This window comes from Bombina bombina, chromosome 2 (genome assembly GCF_027579735.1).
Source record: "Bombina bombina isolate aBomBom1 chromosome 2, aBomBom1.pri, whole genome shotgun sequence".
Classification (NCBI taxonomy): domain Eukaryota; kingdom Metazoa; phylum Chordata; class Amphibia; order Anura; family Bombinatoridae; genus Bombina; species Bombina bombina.
In genome coordinates, this window is record NC_069500.1 from 571830254 (window position 1) to 571852475 (window position 22222).

General features: G+C 38.4%; 1 protein-coding gene across 1 annotated transcript in view; it reads left to right on the forward strand.

Annotated features, from left to right (window-relative positions):
• FRMD3 (FERM domain containing 3) overlaps nt 1-22222 on the forward strand; it is a 431322-nt gene that overhangs the window by 231998 nt on the left and 177102 nt on the right. Inside the window, exons 5-6 of the mRNA XM_053702458.1 lie at nt 7369-7466; nt 16755-16878. Coding sequence (XP_053558433.1) covers nt 7369-7466; nt 16755-16878 — 222 coding nt within the window. The remainder of the gene's footprint in view (nt 1-7368; nt 7467-16754; nt 16879-22222) is intronic.

Genomic DNA, 22222 nt, shown 5'->3' on the forward strand with positions numbered 1-22222 from the left:
TCCAGCACATAATATGAGAAAAGCTCAGTTCTTCAGCTAAGCACTTCTCTTGAGGGCAAAAATCCTCTGGCCCCCTTTCCAATTCCATCATAAGACCTGCAGGAGAACATTGTATGCTTTATAGTGTGGCATTTGGCTTCATTTTGTTAGCCATTACGGCTCAGTAGTGCTGCCTTCTGAATTAGAAAACTGGTTTATGATGTAGTAGGAAAATCTGGTTAAATAAGTCAAAAACTGTTAGAGAGACAGGGATTTCACAGGCTTTGCAAGAGACATAACTCCCTACATTTTCAAAAGGTGAAGGGACCTGTAAAATACAATCCATCTGAGTTTTGTAGTGTGACCTACAACGGGAGGGGTGCGGCTGCAGGTGTGTTAGGGTGTAACATGAACAGCACCAGATGGAGTCTAGGCTTGTCGTGGATGGCGCCTGGGCAGTCTCCAGAAACTGGGACATTTGTCCTGGGTGGGGAAGCTGCTGGTTGACAAATTATGGGCAGATCCCCCAACCTACTACAGTCCTGCAAGGTCTGAAGAGGGAAGATTCACTATTGATGACTGTTTACTCTGTTTGACTGCCGTTTTTTTTCACAGATAATATCAGTTCATGATGTGTGAATATAACAATGAATTTTTTTCATGTTTTTGTAAATACTTTTTAAATGTTCAAATACTTAATTGCCAGAGGTTGATGTCTGACTTTAACTTAGGCAGGATTTTTATTCTTTGCATTTTATTTTTTAATTATTTTAAACCACGAAACTGCCATGTTTATTGATGATCTGCTGCTGAAAGTAGGCCAAAAAGGGTTTTCAAAAACTACGAAAGTCCAACAATCCTGTGATAATCAGATTTAATAGTGTTTTGTGATGGATTGGAAAATGGCTGACAAAATCTCTCAATACAGATTATTGTGAATTTATACAAAGCCCTTGGAAAACTAAATGATAACCAGACGTGCTTGTGGTTTTCTGGCCTCACATTTGAAAACCACAAAGGGAATGGTATAGACCTTTAGTTTTTATTTTATTTATTTTTTCCTGGGAAAACATCTATTTTCATGGATACATATACTGTGGATTCAGACATAGAGGCCTATTTATCAAAGGTCTTGCGGACCTGATCCGACAATCTGACAAGACCTCGCTGAATGTGGAGAGCAATACGCTCTCTGTATTCAGCATTACATCAGCAGCTCACAAGAGCTGCTGGTGCAATGCAGCCCCCTGCAGATTCGCGGCCAATGGGCCAGAGCAGGCGGACATGGTTATGAAGCAGCGGTCTTTAGACTGCTGCTTCATAACTGCTGTTTCTGGCGAGTCTGAAGACTCGCCAGAAACACGGGCCCTCAAGCTCCATATGGAGCTTGATAAATGGGCCTCATAATATCTTTGCATAGTAATATGTAAGATTTATACCAATTATGGTATTCAAGACATAGTAGATAAAAATTATACTGTTGTATTGTTAGTTAAAGGGAAATTAATTATTTTAAAGAACTTTCCAATATTACAATTTTACTAATAACTTAGGCCTAGATTTAGAGTTTGGCGGTAGCCATGAAAACCAGTGTTAGAGGCTCCTAACGCTGGTTTTAGGCTACCGCCGGTATTTGGAGTCAGTCAGGAAAGGGTCTAACACTCACTTTCCAGCCGCGACTTTTCCATACCGCAGATCCCCTTACGTCAATTGCGTATCCTATCTTTTCAATGGGATCTTTCTAACTCCGGTATTTAGAGTCGTGTCTGAAGTGAGCGTTAGAATTCTAACGACAAAACTTCAGCCGCAGAAAAAAGTCAGTAGTTAAGAACTTTCTGGGCTAACGCCGGTTTATAAAGCTCTTAACTACTGTGCTCTAAAGTACCCTAACACCCATAAACTACCTATGTACCCCTAAACCGAGGTCCCCCCACATCGCCGCTACTCGATTACATTTTTTTAACCCCTAATCTGCCGACCGCCACCTACGTTATACTTATGTACCCCTAATCTGCTGCCCCTAACACCGCCGACCCCTATATTATATTTATTAACCCCTAATCTGCCGCCCCCGCTATCGCTGACCCTTGCATATTATTATTAACCCCTAATCTGCCGTCCGCACGCCGCCGCCAGCTACATTATAGCTATGTACCCCTAATCTGCTGCCCCTAACACCGCCGACCCCTATATTATATTTATTAACCCCAAATCTGCCCCCCTCAACGTCGCCTCCACCTGCCTACACTTATTAACCCCTAATCTGCCGAGTGGATCGCACCGCTACTATAATAAAGTTATTAACCCCTAATCCGCCTCACTCCCACCTCAATAACCCTATAAGAAATAGTATTAACCCCTAATCTGCCCTCCATAACATCGCCGACACCTAACTTCAAGTATTAACCCCTAATCTGCCGATCGGAGCTCACCGCTACTCTAATAAATATTTTAACCCCTAAAGCTAATTTTAACCCTAAACCTAACACCCCCCTAAGTTAAATATAATTTTATTCTAACGAAATAAATTAACTGTTATTAAATAAATTATTCCTATTTAAAGCTAAATACTTACCTGTAAAATAAACCCTAATATAGCTACAATATAAATTATAATTATATTATAGATATTTTAGGATTAATATTTATTTTACAGGCAACTTTGTATTTATTTTAACCAGGTTCAATAGCTATTAAATAGTTAAGAACTATTTAATAGCTAAAATAGTTAAAATAATTACAAAATTACCTGTAAAATAAATCCTAACCTAAATTACAATTAAACCTAACACTACACTATCAATAAATTAATTAAATACAATACCTACAATTATCTACAATTAAACCTAACACTACACTATCAATAAATTAATTAAATACAATACCTACAATTATCTACAATTAAACATAACACTACACTATCAATAAATTTAATTAAATACAATTCCTACAAATAAATACAATTAAATAAACTAACTAAAGTACAAAAAATAAAAAAATATTTACAAACATTAGAAAAATATTACAACAATTTTAAACTAATTACACCTACTCTAAGCCCCCTAATAAAATAACAAATCCCCCCAAAATAAAAAAATGCCCTACCCTATTCTAAATTAAAAAAGTTCAAAGCTCTTTTACCTTACCAGCCCTGAACAGGGCCCTTTGCGGGGCATGCCCCAAAGAATTCAGCTCTTTTGCCTATAAAAAAAACACATACAATACCCCCCCCCCAACATTACAACCCACCACCCACATACCCCTAATCTAACCCAAACCCCCCTTAAATAAGCCTAACACTAAGCCCCTGAAGATCTTCCTACCTTATCTTCACCTCACCGGGTCCCGATCTGTCCAGAAGAACCTCCGATGTCTTGATCCAAGCTTGATCCTTCAAATGATGTCATCCAAGATGGCGTCCCTCGAATTCCGATTGGCTGATAGGATTCTATCAGCCAATCGGAATTAAGGTAGGAATATTCTGATTGGCTGATGGAATCAGCCAATCAGAATCAAGTTCAATCCGATTGGCTGATCCAATCAGCCAATCAGATTGAGCTCGCATTCTTTTGGCTGTTCCGATCTAGATTGAAGATGCGGCTTGATAGAAGACTTCATCCCGATGATGGACTTCCGACTTCAGACTTCAGCCGGAGGATGGACGTCACTCTTCAGCCCCCCGCTTGGGCTTGGATCAAGACATCGGAGGCTCTTCTGGACAGATCGGGACCCGGTGAGTTGAAGATAAGGTAGGAAGATCTTCAGGGGCTTAGTGTTAGGTTTATTTAAGGGGGGTTTGGGTTAGATTAGGGGTATGTGGGTGGTGGGTTGTAATGTTGGGGGGGGTATTGTATGTGTTTTTTTTACAGGCAAAAGAGCTGAATTCTTTGGGGCATGCCCCGCAAAGGGCCCTGTTCAGGGCTGGTAAGGTAAAAGAGCTTTGAACTTTTTTAATTTAGAATAGGGTAGGGCATTTTTTTATTTTGGGGGGCTTTGTTATTTTATTAGGGGGCTTAGAGTAGGTGTAATTAGTTTAAAATTGTTGTAATTTTTTTCTAATGTTTGTAAATATTTTTTTATTTTTTGTAACTTAGTTCTTTTTTATTTTTTGTACTTTAGTTAGTTTATTTAATTGTATTTATTTGTAGGAATTGTATTTATTTATTGATAGTGTAGTATTAGGTTTAATTGTAGATAATTGTAGGTATTTTATTTAATTAATTTGATAGTGTAGTGTTAGGTTTAATTGTAACTTAGGTTAGGATTTATTTTACAGGTAATTTTGTAATTATTTTAACTATTTTAGCTATTAAATAGTTCTTAACTATTTAATAGCTATTGTACCTGGTTAAAATAAATACAAAGTTACCTGTAAAATAAATATAAATCCTAAAATAGCTATAATATAATTATAATTTATATTGTAGCTATATTAGGGTTTATTTTACAGGTAAGTATTTAGCTTTAAATAGGAATAATTTATTTAATAAGAGTTAATTTATTTCGTTAGATTTAAATTATATTTAATTTAGGGGGGTGTTAGGGTTAAAGTTAGACTTAGCTTTAGGGGTTAATAAATTTATTTGAGTAGTGGTGAGCTCCTGTCGGCAGATTAGGGGTTAATACTTGAAGTTAGGTGTCAGCAATGTTAGGGAGGGCAGATTAGGGGTTAATACTATTTATTATAGGGTTATTGAGGTGGGAGTGAGGCAGATTAGGGGTTAATACATTTATTATAGTAGCGCTCAGGTCCGGTTGGCAGATTAGGGGTTAATAAGTGTAGTTAGGTGGAGGCGACGTTGGGGGCGGCAGATTAGGGGTTAATAAATATAATATAGGGGTCGGCGATGTTAGGGCAGCAGATTAGGGGTACATAGGGATAATGTAGGTGGCAGGGGTGTACGGAGCAGCAGATTAGGGGTTAAAAATAATATGCAGGGGTCAGCGATAGCGGGGGCGGCAGATTAGGGGTTAATAAGTGTAAGGTTAGGGGTGTTTAGACTCGGGGTACATGTTAGAGTTTTAGGTGCAGATGTAGGAAGTGTTTCCCCATAGCAAACAATGGGGCTGCGTTAGGAGCTGAACGCGGCTTTTTTGCAGGTGTTAGGTTTTTTTTCAGCCCAAAAACAGCCCCATTGTTTTCTATGGGGGAATCGTGCACGAGCACGTTTTTGAAGCTGGCCGCGTCCGTAAGCAACGCTGGTATCGAGAGTTGCAGTGGCGGTAAATATGCTCTACGCTCCTTTTTTGGAGCCTAACGCAGCCATTCTGTGAACTCTCAATACCAGAGGTATTTAAAAGGTGCGGCCAGAAAAAAGCCAGCGTTAGCTATGCGGGTCGTTACCGACAAAACTCTAAATCTAGCCATTAATATTTTAGTTTTTGTATTATTTCTCTTCAATTCTCAATTAAAAAAGCATGCATTTCCAAACCCACTGTAGGACTCATTTTACGAGTCCTATTGCGGTGGTCTACCCAGGTGGGAGTATGGCGGCGAGATCATGCGCGGTCGGTGACGCTGACATCATCGGTGACGTCACTCTCACTGCTACAGCGCCCTCAGAGGATCTACGAAAGTGTACAGCATGGACCGTATTTCAGGCAGACTGAATTGCCCCTAGGATTAACGTGCAGCTCAATTAAAATATCTTTTTGTGTGAAGGGCTGATTGGACAGTGACACCTCTCAGAAGTATAAAAAAGTACAGGAACATCTATTTTACAAAAAAGCAAAAAACAAACTATAATACAATGTAAAATACCCTGTCTTATATACAACAAACATACTTTAATGACACTATAAAGTGACAATATCTGATATAACTGCTGACCATGACCTGCTGGCCATTATCTGCTAGAACTGACCTTCTTGCCATTACCTGCTATACTTAACCTTCTGGTCATTACCTTCTATACCTGACATGCTGGTAATTACCTGCTATATCTGACCTGCTGACCATTACCTGCTACACCTGACATGCTGGAATTATCAACTATACCTGACCTGCTGGTCATTCATTACCTGTTACACTTGACTTGCTGGTCGTTACCTGCTATACCTGCCCTTCTTGCCATTACCTGCAACACCTGACCTGCTTGCCATCACCTTCTGTACCTGACTGGCTGGCCATTCCCTGTTACACCTGACATGCTGGCCATTGCCTGCTACACCTGACATGCTGGCCATCACCTTCTATACCTTACTGGCTGGCCATTACCTGTTACACCTGACATACTGGCCATCACCTGCTTCACTTGACCTGCTGGCCATTAACGCAGTACCTGAAAGAATTCATGTATCTGCTATACTTGACCTGCTGGCTATCACCTGCTATACCTAGTCTGCTGGCCATTACCTGTTACACCTGATCTGCTGACCATCACCTGCTATGGTCAAGAAAACACTACACTAAGGTGAAATTTGAGACTCATCATAGCATTATCCTATACATTTAATGTCACCTTTAGTTGCTATCTCAAGATAACTGCAAAACACTATACAGGTATCCATCCCAACTTGGTTATTTAAATTAATTTGTATTATTAAGTTTGCTAATGGTCATATTTAGTGAACTCTATCAGAATCTATATCAATCTATCAATGCTGAGCAATGTGCTTATTATGTTCATTACAATGTTTCAACAACTTCACATCTTACTTTTATATAAATCTACAAATTGCAGTCACTTTTGCAAGAACATATTTTAAAAGAGTCAATTTGTAGAATGAAATCTCGTGAACAATAGGCATTGGAACAATTTCCACTTCTACTGGGATAAGTAGGAAGAAAATTGATCATTGTAAATAGCATGCAGCGGTAATGGACTTTGTTGGTTAAAAGCAGAATAAACGTATTTACATAAGACTTTCAGTGTAGAGGCTTGATTAATGCTTTTTGGACTACAGATATGTAAATGGTAAAGGGAAACAGTTTGTTACATACCGCTGCACATCTTGCATAGAAGAAAACATATTGGTGGTTTAATATGCAAGTAAACTTAAAAACCTGTAAAATTGCTAAGCAATATTATCGGTTAATTTTTGTTCATTATTTACTCTGTATACAGTATGTTTGTGCCATAAACTGAGGACCAGACAGATTGACTGGATCTCCAAGTAGCAGGACATTAAAAAAATTAATCAAGACACATGAAAATTTTATAAAATTGAAATTTCATTGTGCATAAATAAAGTTTTATTGAAACACAACCACCCTTATCTATATCTATATAGGTACCAATGGTAAAGCCTCTTAACATTGGTTTTCAAGTTTTTAAGGATAATATGAGTAATACTGTAATACCTTGCTGTAACAATATGTCAGTTATATATTTAAATCATAAATAACATTTGCTGTATTGATGGTGACATCATTTCCTTTTCTCTTAGATATCTTTTATATTTACAAATCAAGAGAGATATTTTTCATGGTCGTCTGCTTTGCTGCTTTGCTGATGCCGCATACCTGGGTGCCTGTATTATCCAAGGTTAGTATCCTGCTAATATATTTGTAGTCTTACATATAGTGTGAACTCTGGAGAAATAGTTTATGGAAATATTGTGGGGGGAAAATACAAATGTAAAAAGTTGTGAAATTAAATAATGTAGCTTAGGTAAACATTCATCCTCAAAAATTGTGCTTTATTCCTGTGGATAAAAGCTTTGACCCCTTAGTGTCCACCCCGCTCAATAATAACCAAAGACACAGAACTTGGGTTGAAAAGGCCGAAGCAAATTTATAAAAACATTATTAAATAAAAAGTTTAACAAATAACTTAACCAGTGAGATACAATGAGAAGTGTTTGCACATAACCACACACGTGCAGGTTACACCAACCCGACATGCCCACTAATAAACTCTCATACAAAGCCCAGAAGGAGGTGCCACAAGTTTTACATTTTTAAAGACAGGCAAACTCCCTGCCCACCAATACTTTAACTCAATCGCTAAATATAGGGAGGGAGGGTTTAAGATTCTTCCTACGCCGTTAACTGTTGACTGACAAATGACTACAAACACCTGCCAACACCTTCTAGCTCCTCCTACCTAACCTAAAGATGACCCAACATTTTGTGGGCCCCATAGGGGCCCATTACCCCTCCCTCCATTTCTCTCCACCGGGGTTATTAATAACATCACTATAGTATTAATAATGATATACAATCTAATATATATAGTCTTAGTCTAAATTTAATGCATATATATTTTGTGTCTGTTTAGGTCTGTGAAAACACAGAAAAAAGGCAGCTTCTTATAGTTTTATAGTCGTGAATTCACCCACTGTAAATGTGAGAAACACTAATTTTTTACAGGTGTAAGTTAACTAAATTGTGTCTGATGGAAATTTCTAAGTCAAACACCATCATGATGAATATGAAGTGTGTGCACAGCAAACAATAACAGAAGTCAGGGCTCTGAAACTCCACATTCCATGCTGAATCACCTCCATAGAATAACTTAAGGATTGGAGGGATCTGCACTAAATTCATTTTTTCTTAGTAATATTAGGAGTTTAAGGTTCTAGTTACAGAATTATATATACTGTATCATTTTTGTTTTATTTAATCATTTTAGGAACAATAGGTACAGATTATGTGGATGTGTATAGATGTATATACATCTATTGATAGGAAACATTTTACTATTATTCATAATAAATCATCTTGCTTATTATTTATTCTTCCAAATCTAGTTCGTTCCAGATTCACTGAAGTAGAGGAAGAAACTTCAATTTTCAGATTTAAATAACAGGAAATTCAACCACAATGAATTAATGTGTTTTTTTTTTTTAGTATGCGTAATTAAACTTTTAAATTTAAGTTTTGACCTATACATTTCAAGGCACATATATATAAAACTATCATTTTGTTAGCAAAATTTGCTTTGTTTGTCAGTCCAAACACACATTATTTTAAAAGCCTGAAGTGTATTATCCTTTCTCCTTTACTGTGGATAATTAGGTGCAGGGAAAGTCAAATTGCAGGATGTCATTTCTTTCTTTCATGTAATTGCCAAGAGTCCATGAGCTAGTGACGTATGTGATATACATTCCTACCAGAAGGAGCAAAGTTTCCCAAACGTCAAATGCCTATAAATATACTTCCCACCACCCCCACAACTCAGTTTTACAAACTTTGCCTCCTATGGAGGTGGTGAAGTAAGCTTGTGCTTGATTTTTATGATTTCTTGTAAGATAAGAGCTTCTAAGCATTCTGAAGCCCAATTCCTCTCAGAGTACAGTGTTTGTCAGAGGAATGCGAAGAGAGTATTGCCTATTGATTTTATGGTTTCTCTCACAGGAAATCTTTTCAAGGGTTCACTGTTATCGGTCATAGGGATTTATCTCCTACCTCCCTTTTCAGATCGACGATATACTCTTATATACCATTACCTCTGCTGAAAGTTTTCAGTACTGGTTTGGCTATCTGCTATATGTGGATGGGGGTCTTTCAGTAAGTATGTATCATTATTTAAGACACTCTCAGCTATGGTTTGGCGCTTTATGTATTAATATAAAGTTTTAAATATATGTATTTTACTTATATTTGCCATGGGTCAGGTCTATGTATATTTCCCTTTGCAGTCTAAACAATTTCAGTATAGGAATCATGTTTGGGAAGTTTATTTAAACTTTTTTCTTACCTGGGGTTCAGTCTTTTTTTATTTGACTTGTTTTTCATTTTTTTCGCAGGCAAATCTTGGCTCGCAAGGACGCAAAAAATGTAAACTTGCTTTTGTGTAATGCGTCATTATTGGCGCCAAAATTTAGTTATTTTACCCCTCTATTACTCACTGTTTTCATGAATTTTGAAAGCTATTATGCCTGCTTTTTTATTTTATTTTTTTGTTTAAAAAAATAAAAAAAATACTATCTTTGTTTTTCTATCTACTGAAACTGTTACATTGTGGAAATTGAATGTTTTGCCTAATGTTATTTTTCTTTTTTTGTTACATTTTGTGAGATGTCTCATACTGATCCTGACTCTGATGTTACTGTAGAAACTATGATGCCCTGAAATACAATTCTACAAAGCTAAGTGTGTTTTTTTCATTATGAAGCTGTTATTTCTTCAGCTCAATTATGTAGCATTTATTTATCATATTTTATGCTAGTAATGTTTCTACATGTACAATGACATTTACTGTTTTAACTTATTCAGTTCATGTACTTTTGATTTCATCTGCAAACATCATGTTATTGCTTATATCATAAAAGGTTATGACTGCTATTATGCCGTTAAGTAAACTTAGCATAAGTTAGCATAAGCAGTTTTAGATTCTCAAGTATATAACTGTTTATTTACCTCTGATATATTCATTTTATTTTGTTTACTATATCTATTATTATGATTTCAAATATATTTTTGTTATCTCCAACTTGTTAGGAAAATCAATTGTATGATTTCTATTATCTCCACTATTTTTGGAGGTTTAGAATTTTTTCTGCCCTACTTTTAGTCCGGTGATGTAGATTCATATCCCGGCAAGGTTAATTCAGCCCTTCGGCCTTCTGAGGTCAATTTATTGTGTACCATTTATTTGGGTAATAATAACATCTGTTGTTATCAGCTGCTAATTTGGTTAAATCTGAGTGTAAGCACTGAAAAAACATTTTTTCTATCCTTCTGGGAGAAAAATGCTATATAATTACTAGTTATTAGACTGCATGAAGGTGCGGTTCTCAATCCAGTCCTTCTGGTGGGGAGGGGGGGGGGCAGATTAAATTGTTTTTGGATGAACTCAGTCCAAAATCTATATTTTTCTTAGGGTTTGAATACATTTTTAGAATGAGACCTCCTATGGGAAGAATCTTTCTTTCTCAGTACACTCTGTGAATTTTGTTCAGGAGTGATTATACCAGTTCTTTTAGCAGGAACAGGGTTTGGGTTTCTATTCAATTCTATTCTTTATCCCAAAGAAGAAAGGTTTATTCAGTCCAATCTTGGATTTGAAGACTTTATATTGTTTTGTTAGAGTCTCAACTTTTAAGTTGGCGATTATAAGGACTATTATGCCTTTTTGTTCAGCAAGGTAATTTCATGTCCACTCCATTTTACAGGATGTTTATCCTCATATTTTATTTTATTCAGACCACTTGTGGATTCGGAGATTCTCTTTTTTAGATAAGCTTTACCAATTTGTCTCTTTTCCATTTGGTCTAGTGACAGCTTTATGAATCTTTTTCAAAGGTTCTTGGTGCCCTTCTTTCTGTATTCGGGCAGTAGGGTATTGTGGTGCTTCCTTATTTGGATGGTATATTGGTATTAGCTTAAACTTTTCTTTTATTAAAGATGGACAGATAGCTCAGCATGCTAATGCATTGTGGTTCGATTCCCGGCGAGGTCCATTCAGCCTTTCATCCTTACGAGGTCGATTAAATGAGCAGCGTCTTGAGTCCCTTATGGGTGATTAGCCGTGCTTTACAAGTACCCAATACATACATATGAAAGAACAGTATTCAAATATATGGACTTTTCTTTTATTGGAATCTCTCATGAATCAACTAAGTTTTGTTTCTTCAAGACATGGTTAGAGGATTTAATTTACCTAAGAGTTTTGTGATTTCTCAGACAAGAGTCACTTCTTTTTGGGTTTTTAGATGGATTCTGTGTTCATGTCTTTGTCTTTATCAGACAAAAGTCAATTGTAATTGGCGTTAGCCTGTCTAATTTACACTATAGAACATTTCTTTCAGTGGCTATGTGCATGGAAGATCTCTTTTTTGCTTTGCATACTGAATCAATTATACAGGGATTATTTTCAGATATCACAGTTAATATTCTTAAATTCTAACACTCTACTCTCTCTGTTTTGGGGATTAGACTATCATCGTTTTATTCAGGGAGCTTCCTTTTGTTCGTCCTTCCTGGACTCTATTCTTAATTGATGCAAGTTTTACAGATTGGGGAGCTGTCTGAGGGTCTCTGACAGCACAAGGGGTTTGGAAACTTCAAGAGGCGAACTTTCTAATCGATATTTTAGAACTCTGTGCTATTTTCAGAGCTCTTTCAGGCTTCGCCTCTTTTAGGAGAGAACTTTTCATTTTTTGCTTTTAGACAGACAATATCACAACTGTGACATATGTCAATCAACAAATAGGGACTCGTAGTTCCTTAGCAATTAAGAAGTATCTTGAATACGTTCTTAGAAGGAATTCATCTCCTGTCTAATTTCTACTATTTTTTATCTCGGGTTTGGACATTTGTGAGGTGGATTATCTCAGCCGTCAGTCTTTACATCAGGGAGAGTGGTATCTCTATACAGATCTGTTTTCTCAATTTCCCAGGTACCTTTACAGGTCCAGGGATCCTCAGGCAGAGATGGTGGATGCATTAGCAGTGGCTTGGTTTTTCAACCTGACTACATCTTTCTGCCTCTGTTTTTTTCTTCTAAGGGTGATTTCCAAGATCGTATTGGAACGGTGTCATGTGTTTCTGATAGCATCAGCATGGCCTCACAGGTTTGGTATGTGGATCTTGTTCGGATGTCCAGTTGCTATCCTTGGCCGCTTTCTCTTTGGCCAGCCCTCTTGTTTTAGGGGCCATTTTTCCATTGGGTTCTCAAATTACTAAATTTGATGGAGTGGAAATTGATTAGTGTTTAGTCATAGAGGTTTCTCTGACTCTGTTTTTATCACTATGTTGCAGGTTTATAAGTCTATTTCAAGAAACATGTATTATTATGTTTGGAAAACCTATATTTGTTGGTGTTCTCATAAATTCTATTGGCATTCTTTTAGAATTCCTAGGATTTTACAGTTTTTTCAGGATGGTTTGCATAAGTTTGTCTGCAATTTTTTTTTGAAGGGACAAATCTCTGTTCTTTCTGTTTTATTTCCTAGAAAGATTGTTTAAACTTCCTTATATTCACTGTTTTGTCCAGGCTTTGGTTGGTATCAAGCCTGTTCATTTATTAATTTCTCCTTTTTGGATTCTTATTTGGTTTAAAGATTTTGCAGGCTCTTTCTTTTGAGTCTATATTTTCTTTGAAGATTATCTACTTTCTTGGAAAGTGTTGTTTCTTTTGACTATATCATCTGCTACAAGAGTTTCTGATTTATCAGCTCTCTTGTGTCTCCTTATGTGTTTTTTTCATATAGATAAGTTGTTTTGTGGACTTCTTTTTTACCTAAGGTTGTGAATTTGAACAACATTAGTAGAAAAATTGTTGTTCCTTCGTTGTGTCCTAATCCTAAAGAATTCTTTGAGTGTTCTTTACATCCTTTGGATGGGGTAAGAGCTTTATAATTCTATATCAAGGTTAGAAAGCCTCTGCCATTTCTTTGGCATCCTCGTTAAAGCTTTTGTTTATTAAGACTTATTTAGAGGCAGGACAGGCTCCGCCTCAGAGATTTACAGCTCATTCTACTAAGTTCAGTTGCAAATTTCTTGGGCTTTTTCAGAATGAAGCTTCGGTTGATCAAATTTTCAAATTAGTAATTTGGTCTTCTTTGCTTACTTTTATTGTTTTTACCATTTTGATGTATTTTGCTTCTTTTGAAGCAGTCTTTGCTAGAAAAGTTCTTTAGGCAGCTGTCTCAGTTTGATTCTACTGCTTTTGATTTAAGTTTTTTTTTTTTTTTAAAGAAAAACTTAATTATTGTGTGGTTTTAATTTCTCACTGGAAATTGTTGTTGTTATTTTATCCCTCCCTCTCTAGTGACTCTTCTGTGGACTTCTACATCTTGGGTATCTCTATCCCATACGTCACTAGCTCATGGACTCTTGCCAATTACATGAAAGAAAACATAATTTATGTAAGAACTTACCTGATAAATTCATTTCTTTCATATTGTTGATTGTTGATATCTCCATCATTACCCCAACCTCACATGCACATTCAGTCCTTGGCTTAAGCCTGCTGCTTCCACCTTAAAAACACAGCTAAAATTAGACATTTCCTTACACAAGACACAACAAAGATTTTAATCCACTGTCTCATCCTTTCCCGCCTCAACTACTGCAACTCTATCCTCTCTGGTCTCCCTAGCTGCCGCATAGCTCCTTTACAATCCATAATGAATGCCTCTGCCAGGCTCATCTTCCTTGCACGTCGCTCTTCATCTGCTGCACCTCTCTGCCAATCCCTTCACTGGCTTCCTCTTGCCTCCAGGATTAAACACAAAATTCTCACTCTGACACACAAGGCCCTCAATTGCACTGCTCCCCCCTACATCTTAGACCTTGTCTCCAGATACTCTCCCTCCCACCCCCTTCGCTCCGCTCATGATCTCCTACTCTCCTCCTCACATTCCCGTCTTCAAGATTTCTCCAGATTGGCTCCCAGCTTATGGAACTTTCTGCCTCGCTCCACAAGAATCTCCCCTAGTTTTAAAAGCTTTAAGTGCTCCCTGAAGACTCTACTATTAAGGGACTCTTACAACCTACACTAACCTTCCTATCTCCACTGCTATCCCCAAAAACCCCATAGCATGTAAGCCTATGAGCCCAGCTGTTTGTAGCTCACCTTCACAAGACCCGACTAAAACCGTGCAACTCTCGGCAGGACCCTCTCTCTCCCCATTTGATCCCTGTAATAGTTTTTATATACCACCTATGTTAATAGCGCTGCAGAACCTGTTGGCGCTCTACAAATACCTGATAAAAGTAATAATATTGGCAAGGGTCCATGAGGCCCACCCTTTTTATGGTGGTTATGTTTTTTTTGTATAAAGCACAATTATATTTCCAGTTCCTCTTTTTGTATGCTTTTTTACTCCTTTTTGTTATCACCTCACTACTTGGCTATTCATTAAACTGAGTTGTGGGTGTGGTGGGAGGTGTATTTATAGGCATTTGAGGTTTGGGAAACTTTGCCCCCTCCTGGTATGAATGTATATCCCATACGTCACTAGCTCATGGACTCTTGCCAATATGAAAGAAATGAATTTATCAGTAAGTTCTTACATAAATTATGTTTTTTCAATTTAGAAACTGGTTTCTTTTGTGTTTGAGAGTATCAATTAAAGGATCAATAAAATATTTGTATACACATCAGAAATTAATGTGTTTTGCAAAATGTCTGCATACAAAATAATCATTTCAAAAAAATATTGTGGTGTTAGCAAAATTTGCATTGTTTTGCCTTCCTAAGGAATGCCTTTTGAAAGTCCTTTGAGTACTGTGTAGGAGGGTCAGGGTTCTGAATTTCTTGGAACGCGCTTTAGCCTCTATGTAGGGGAGGGAAAAAGTATACATTTTTACATTTACATTACAGGACACAAGATAAATAATTAAAGTGCATTTCAAAGTGTTTATGCTGTGCATAAATATTTTGTCCTAGATTACAAGTGGAGCTAAAAAATATTAGTGCTCTTAAAGAGACATGAACCCCAAACGTATTCTTTCATATTTATAGAGAATACAATTTTCTTACAACTTTACCATTTATTTCTATTATCTAATGTGCTTCATTCTCTTGGTATCCTTTGTTGAAGAAGCAGTAATGCTCTACTGGGAGCTAGTTGAACACACTGGTTGAACCAATACGTGCAGCAACCAATCAGCAGCTCCTGAGCCTACCTAGGTATCCTTTTCAACAATGAAAGCTTACCAATCAAATGTAATCTAAATCTAGTCCTATAATTGTAGGATGAGTGTTCATAGGAATTAACTTAATTTGTCCTATGAACACTCTTTCTGCAATTATATAAGCTAAGGATGTTCCTCAGAGTACAGTATGTTTTGAGCATAATTGTGCAAGATGAGAACTAGCAGTATTACAGGCAATCTAGCAATTAGAATATTTTTCAAAATTTAGTGGCAAGTTATTTTTAAGGAACAGAAGCATCTCTGCATGTTCAGCTATAAGTCTGTTTTTTGCTATCATTACGGATGTTTCACGCTAAGCTGAACAGTCTTTCACTTTCAACACTACTGCATGGGGTAGAAAGATATTTTTGGTCCCTTTTAGCCAGAGCTGAAAATCTCAGTTTATTAACTGCCCAGTACTTCAGGGGTTTGTCTGAATGAGGTACCGAGATCTCTCCCAGGTAGGCTTCCAGCTGTATAGTATCAGCTTTTGTAGCCCTGCTCTCAGATGTACAATAATACGAATAACAGCAATTTTTATTAGCAGAGCAAAAGTGAACAATTTTTAGTTAAGTCTTTACTCCAGCTTAAAATGAAATGGGAACATGCAGTTTGAAAAAAGGCTACAAGATGGTGTATGGGTAAGATCTGGAGGTATCGGTTTAAGTATCGGAGCATTTGCACGAGTATAAGTACTTGTGCAAATACTCAGTATCGGCACAGATACTAGTATTGGTATTGGTGCAACCCTAGACCTTATAAAGAGATAATAAAGATATATGTTTATTCATGACTATGGAGGACCTGGCAAATATGTGGTTCCGTGTCCCAGAGCCGTGAGTGTGCTGTTTTCTTATGTGTTAAAAATTTTAGAAAACATCCCAGTATGACAAATCTCTCCAGTTCATTTGTTGTGATGTAGAGATGACTCACTAACTTCACAATCATGCTTTAGTAAATTGGCCCTATAAACTAACACTGGAAAGATTTGTCTTACTGGAAGTTTCTATCAGTTCCAAGTGAAACTAAGCCAGTCATTTTTTTTCATTATTGTATACAGCAAAAGGGGAATTGAGGTAATATGCATATTGTAGTCAATATCTTGATTGCTCTTTTTAAGTCAAGTGTAAACATCTTATTTGATACAAAGCCCCAGACGGCTTTAATGTTGTAGCTATCAGTCAGCATGATTGCTTAATAAACTGTTTACTCAGACATTCTGCATATATTTCATTTGCTACAGCTGAGATTGGTGATTATGATCCTGACGAACATCCTGACAATTACATCTGCGACTTCAAGATATTCCCTAAACAATCACAAAAGCTGGAGAAAAAGGTAGCAGATATTCACAAAACCGAACTCAGGTAATTTGATCTTTTTTGAAATATTCACCTTATTTCCAGTTTTAGGGATGCTGTGGGATGGTGCTGATAAAATTCAATTTTTATAGCAATAGGGTGTTTTTCTCCAAATGTTCCAGCTAAGATGTGATACATCATTGTAAAATATTTTTCTTCTATATATATTTATATTGGGTACGCTCTGTACCACAAATATAGGTTAAAGGGTTATAAAACCCAAGTATTTTCTTTCACAATTCAGATAGAGCAGGTAAATTTAAGCAAATTTACTACTATTAACTAATTAGTTTTGTTCGCTTGATATTCTTTGTTTAAAAGGATACCTAGGTAGACTCAGGAGCTGCTGATTGGTTGCTGCACACACATGCCTCATGTTATTGGCTCACCCACTACATTTCCTAGCTCCCAGTAGTGCATTGCTGCTTCTCCAACTAAGGATAGCAAGAGAATGAAGCAAATAAAATGATAGAAGTTAATTGAAATGTTGTTTAAAAGTATATTCTTTAACTGCATCATGAAAGAAAAAAAATTGTGTTTCATATCCCTTTAAGTTGTGAGTGTGATTAGGTATTTGGGTGTTATTATTTGTGCTAGTAAGTCTTAACAAAAAGTCTGAGGTTGGTTTGTTACAAGTGCTGTGACTTACAAGTGCTGTACCTTTTGTATTTTCAGTCTACAATGCATATTGACAACTGTTGAAAAATGATGTAATATATGGACAATACTGTACAAGCAACATGGAGATATTGTGCATAACGCCATACTTCCCACACAGTGCAGCCTTTTTCATCTGAGCTGAACTACAATGAGGACTACAATTCTCAAAATGTTGCTCAGCCTGCTGTGAAATGTAGTGTTTAGGCTCCATTAAAATAGTGGAACAGGTTTATAAAAACTCTAGGTATTTAAGGACACCATGGTGGTAAGAGTGTTCAGGACAAAATCAGTGTATATTCCCAGGTGCCAGGCCCTTTTTTAAGTTGCCATGGGCACCCTGGTGTATGGCTTTGTCAAGCTCTCTTCTGCTATATTTTTCTTTGTGTTTGTCTAACATTTTGTACAGTCCCAAAATCATCTACACATTTATCACTTACTTTTAAGCATTTATTGAACCTATTTGTGCTAAATCAGGAAAGTCAACTTGAAGAATGTAATTGATTTTTCAGCATAGAAACTTATTCCTTTCTTATCTCAGAAAGGGTCCCTATTATTTAAAGAAACATTGAAATATTTTTATATGCATCAAATATTTATCTCCATAATGCAAAATGTCTGCATACAAAATAAAGATTTTTAAAAGTGTTTAAAATTATTGTATGGTTTTCAAAATGTGCATTATTTTGCAGTCCTAGAACATACCTTTGAAAAACCCTTTAAGTATGTTTATTTTTTATTGAGGTTTGAGGCCAAAATGTTTCAGACACTTTTCACACAACTTATGTCACGAATTGGTACATTCACATATATGAACATTATTATCTAGATAGGCAACAGTATTGCAGACAAATTGCTCAATCGTTTTGTGATAAGAGCAAAGCAGTCCAAATATTATTTAACAGCAAGTTGTAAAGCAAACAAGCACAAATACCGGGAAGTAGGCTTTTTAAAGACTGTATAGCAGCGCAAGAAAGATTTTAGCCAAACTCTATATTTCCATCTAAAGGGGAGGAGAGTTCACGGCTTCATTCATTACTTGTGGGAAATAAGAACCTGGCCACCAGGAGGAGGCAAAGACACCCCAGCCAAAGACTTAAATACCTCCCCCACTTCCCTCATCCCTCAGTCATTCTTTGCCTTTCGTCACAGGAGGTTGGCAGAGAAGTGTCGGAAGATTCTGAGTAGTCTCTTATGGAGGGTAGTACTCTTCAGAATGGGACTGGAGTTTTAAGTAGTCCTGTCAGCCTCTCAGTGAGAGCTTGGGTAAAAGTTAGAGTCCGGAGATGCAGGGAGAGTCTTTCTGCGAAACCATCCCGACTCATTTTAACAGCTCCATAAGCAATCAGCGTTGACGAGTTTTGCTGCCTACTTCCTACACTCAAGTCCATGTCAGGAGCGATGCTACTACACTGTCACACTTGAGAGGCCGTGTTCCTGTTCCATGGCGTAGATTCTGGTAAGATTGTTTCATTTTTATACACATAATGAGAACGCAGAAGACAGGGTCACAGTGTGATGCCTTTTATCTTTATAGAATAAGGGGTTAACATCCCTAGTATGGGGATTATTGAACGTGGTTTATACATAATATTGTTTATTGTGTCATTGCTGTTATATGTGCTAAATCATGCTCTGGCAATGGGTGAACTTTAGTTTCTTTACGGGAGTATTTGCGTGGCTGCTTTGGCACGTTTTCTCCCTAGTGCAGGGGCGGTCCTGCAAGGCATTCCTTCTGACCAGGTGTGGCCTAATCTACTTCCTTGCTTGACTGACGGTGCAGGAGACATAACGGTTTCTGTGGTCCGGGTCCTAGGAGGTGGTGAGTGCCCCAGCCATTGGAGGTTATAAAGGTGCCATTGTTTATATTTTATAACTAGTCCGTAATAAAGCCGCAAGCTATGGAGGACTCTGACGCGTTAGAAGGTACTCCCTCTTTAACTAAGTCTAGTACCTGTGTTTATTGTGAGGAGGTTCCGGTAGATCTGCCTGCTCAACTATGTTCCCCTTGTACTGATAAGGTCTCGGCTTCTCGAAAGAAGAGAATGTCTAGTACAGTATTACTGAGCCGTCCACCTCTGAGAGCTCCCCGTCCCGTGAGGTGCATCCCCTACATTCATCTATGAATACACATGCAGTGCCCCAGGGCATGTCTATCTTTCCTTTGGGGGAAATCCGTTGGCCGCCAGACTTTGCGGATCATCTGCAAACGGCGGTCTCTAAGGTGATTAGTGCCTTACCATGTTCTGCTAAGCGCAAGCGTAGGGTTTAATATAGTGATCCGGCCCAGAAGTCATATACTCCTATGGATATCTCCGAAGGGTTATCCGCAGACGAGGATGACTCAGACTCTTCGGAGGACATTCCTTCTGTGTCAGAATCCATGTCATCTTAAGCTCCATCTGCAGAGGAGCCTGACTTTAGGTTTAGGATGGAAAATTTGCGCTTTTTGCTGAGGCAGGTGCTTGCTACTCTCTAGGTTCTGGAACTGAAACTACCGGAGGAACCCTCGATTCCTAAGCTTGATAAAGTGTACAAGAACAGGGTTGTACCTCAGACCTTCCCGGTTCCTGTTAAGATGGCTAACATTATTAAGAATAAATGGGAGAGATTAGGTTCTTCCTTTTCCCCTTCTTCTTCCTTTGAGAAACTGTTCCCTGTTCCAGACTCTCAGCTTGAGCTGTGGGGGACCGTCCCTAAGGTGGATGGTGCTATCTCTATGCTCGCCAAGCGGATGATAATTGATGAGGATAGTTCGTCATTCAAAGTGCCCATGGATAAAAAGTTAGAAAACAAAAGGAAGATATTTCAACACACAGGTTTGTTTTTAAGCGGCTGGAGCTGCGACATATTGGTGCGAATTTCTGTCTGACATGGTCGAGAGGGAGACTCCCCTCAACAAAATACTAGAGAGAATTAAGGCCTTGAGTGTAGCTAATTCTTTTATTTGTGATGCCAATATGCAGATTATTTGCCTGAATGCTAAGGTTTCAGTTTTTTTTTTGCTAGTCCGCAGGGCTCTGTGGCTAAAGTCGTGGTCTGCGGACATGACTTCTAAGTCCAGACTATTATCCCTTTCCTTTCAAGGAAAGATCCTGTTCGGTCCAGGATTGGTCTCGATCATATCCACGGTGACTGAGGCAAGGGTGCTTTCCCACCAAAGGATAAGAAGGTTAAACTTAAAGGATCTACTTTTTGTCCCTTTCGTACGGACAAGGCCCAATGCCAGCAGCCCGCCGCAAAATTTTATCAGTCCAAGGGTTCTTGGAAGCCAGGTCAGTCTTGGAACAAATCCAAGCAGAACAAGAATCCCACCGAAACAAAGTCGGCATGAAGGGGCGGCCCCCGACCGGTCTCCAGACCAAGTATGGGGCAGATTATCTCTCTTCTCAGAGGCCTGGTTGCAGGACGTTCAGGACCCTTGGGTTCTGGAGGTTGTTGCCCAAGGATACAGGATAGGGTTCAGAACTGATCCGCCCAGGGGCAGATTCATCCTGTCAAATCTGTCTTCCAGACCAGAAAAGAGAGAAGCCTTTCTAGACTGTGTGAGGGATCTCTCTTCTCTGAGTTATTGTACCAGTACCCCCAGCAGAAAGGGGTCTAGGGTACTATTCAAATCTTTTTGTGGTCCCAAAGAAGGAGGGAAAGTTCCGCCAGATTCTAGACCTAAAATGTTTAAACAAGTTTCTGGCTGTTCCATCGTTCAAAATGGAAACAATCAGACCTATTCTGCCCCTAGTTCAAGAGGGTCAGTTCATGACAACAATAGACTTGAAGGATGCCTACCTTCATGTGCCAATCCACAGGGATCACTTTAGGTTCCTGAGATATTTGCATTTCTGTACCAACATTTCCAGTTTGTGTCCCTTCCCTTTGGTCTGGCGATGGCCCCAAGAGTCTTCATGAAGGTTCTGGGGGCACTGCTTGCAGTAGCCAGATCCAGAGGCATTGCTGTTGTGCCCTATCTGGACGATATCCTAGTCCAGGCACCGTCGTTCAGTCTTGCAGAGGATCACTCGAGGGCCCTTCTTCTTTTGCTCTAATCTCATGGTTGGAAGATAAACTCAGGAAAGAGCTCCCTGATTCCCAGCAACAGGGTAGAGTTTCTGGGAACGATAATAGATTCTATATCCATGAGGATATTTCTCACAGATCAGTGACGCAGGAAGATTGTGTCCACCTGTCTTGCCCTTCAGTCCTACTCCAATCCCTCTGTGGCTCAGAGTATGGAGGTGATCGGGCTCATGGTATCCAGCATCAATGTCAGTCCATTCACCAGGTTCCATCTCAGACCTCTTCAGTTGTGCTTGTTGAGACAGTGAAACAGCGATCATACAGATCTATCCCAACATATTTCTCTGGACGATTGGATGAGGGACTCCCTCTCTTGGTGGATCTGTCCAGAACAACTGTCCCAAGGGATATCCTTCCTGAGACCATCCTGGTCTCTCCTCCTGATCAATATTCTGGAACTTCGAGAGATTTACAATGCTCTGAGGACGTGGCCTCTTCTGCGGTCGTTCAATTTCATCAGATACCAGACAGACAACATTACCTCAGGGGCTTATATCAACCATCGGGGGGGACGAGAAGCTCCCTAGCGATGAGGGAGGTTTCTCGGATATTGGAATGGGCAGAGTCCCACAGCTGCTCGCTCTCAGCAATCCACATTCCGGGTGTGGACAACTGGGAA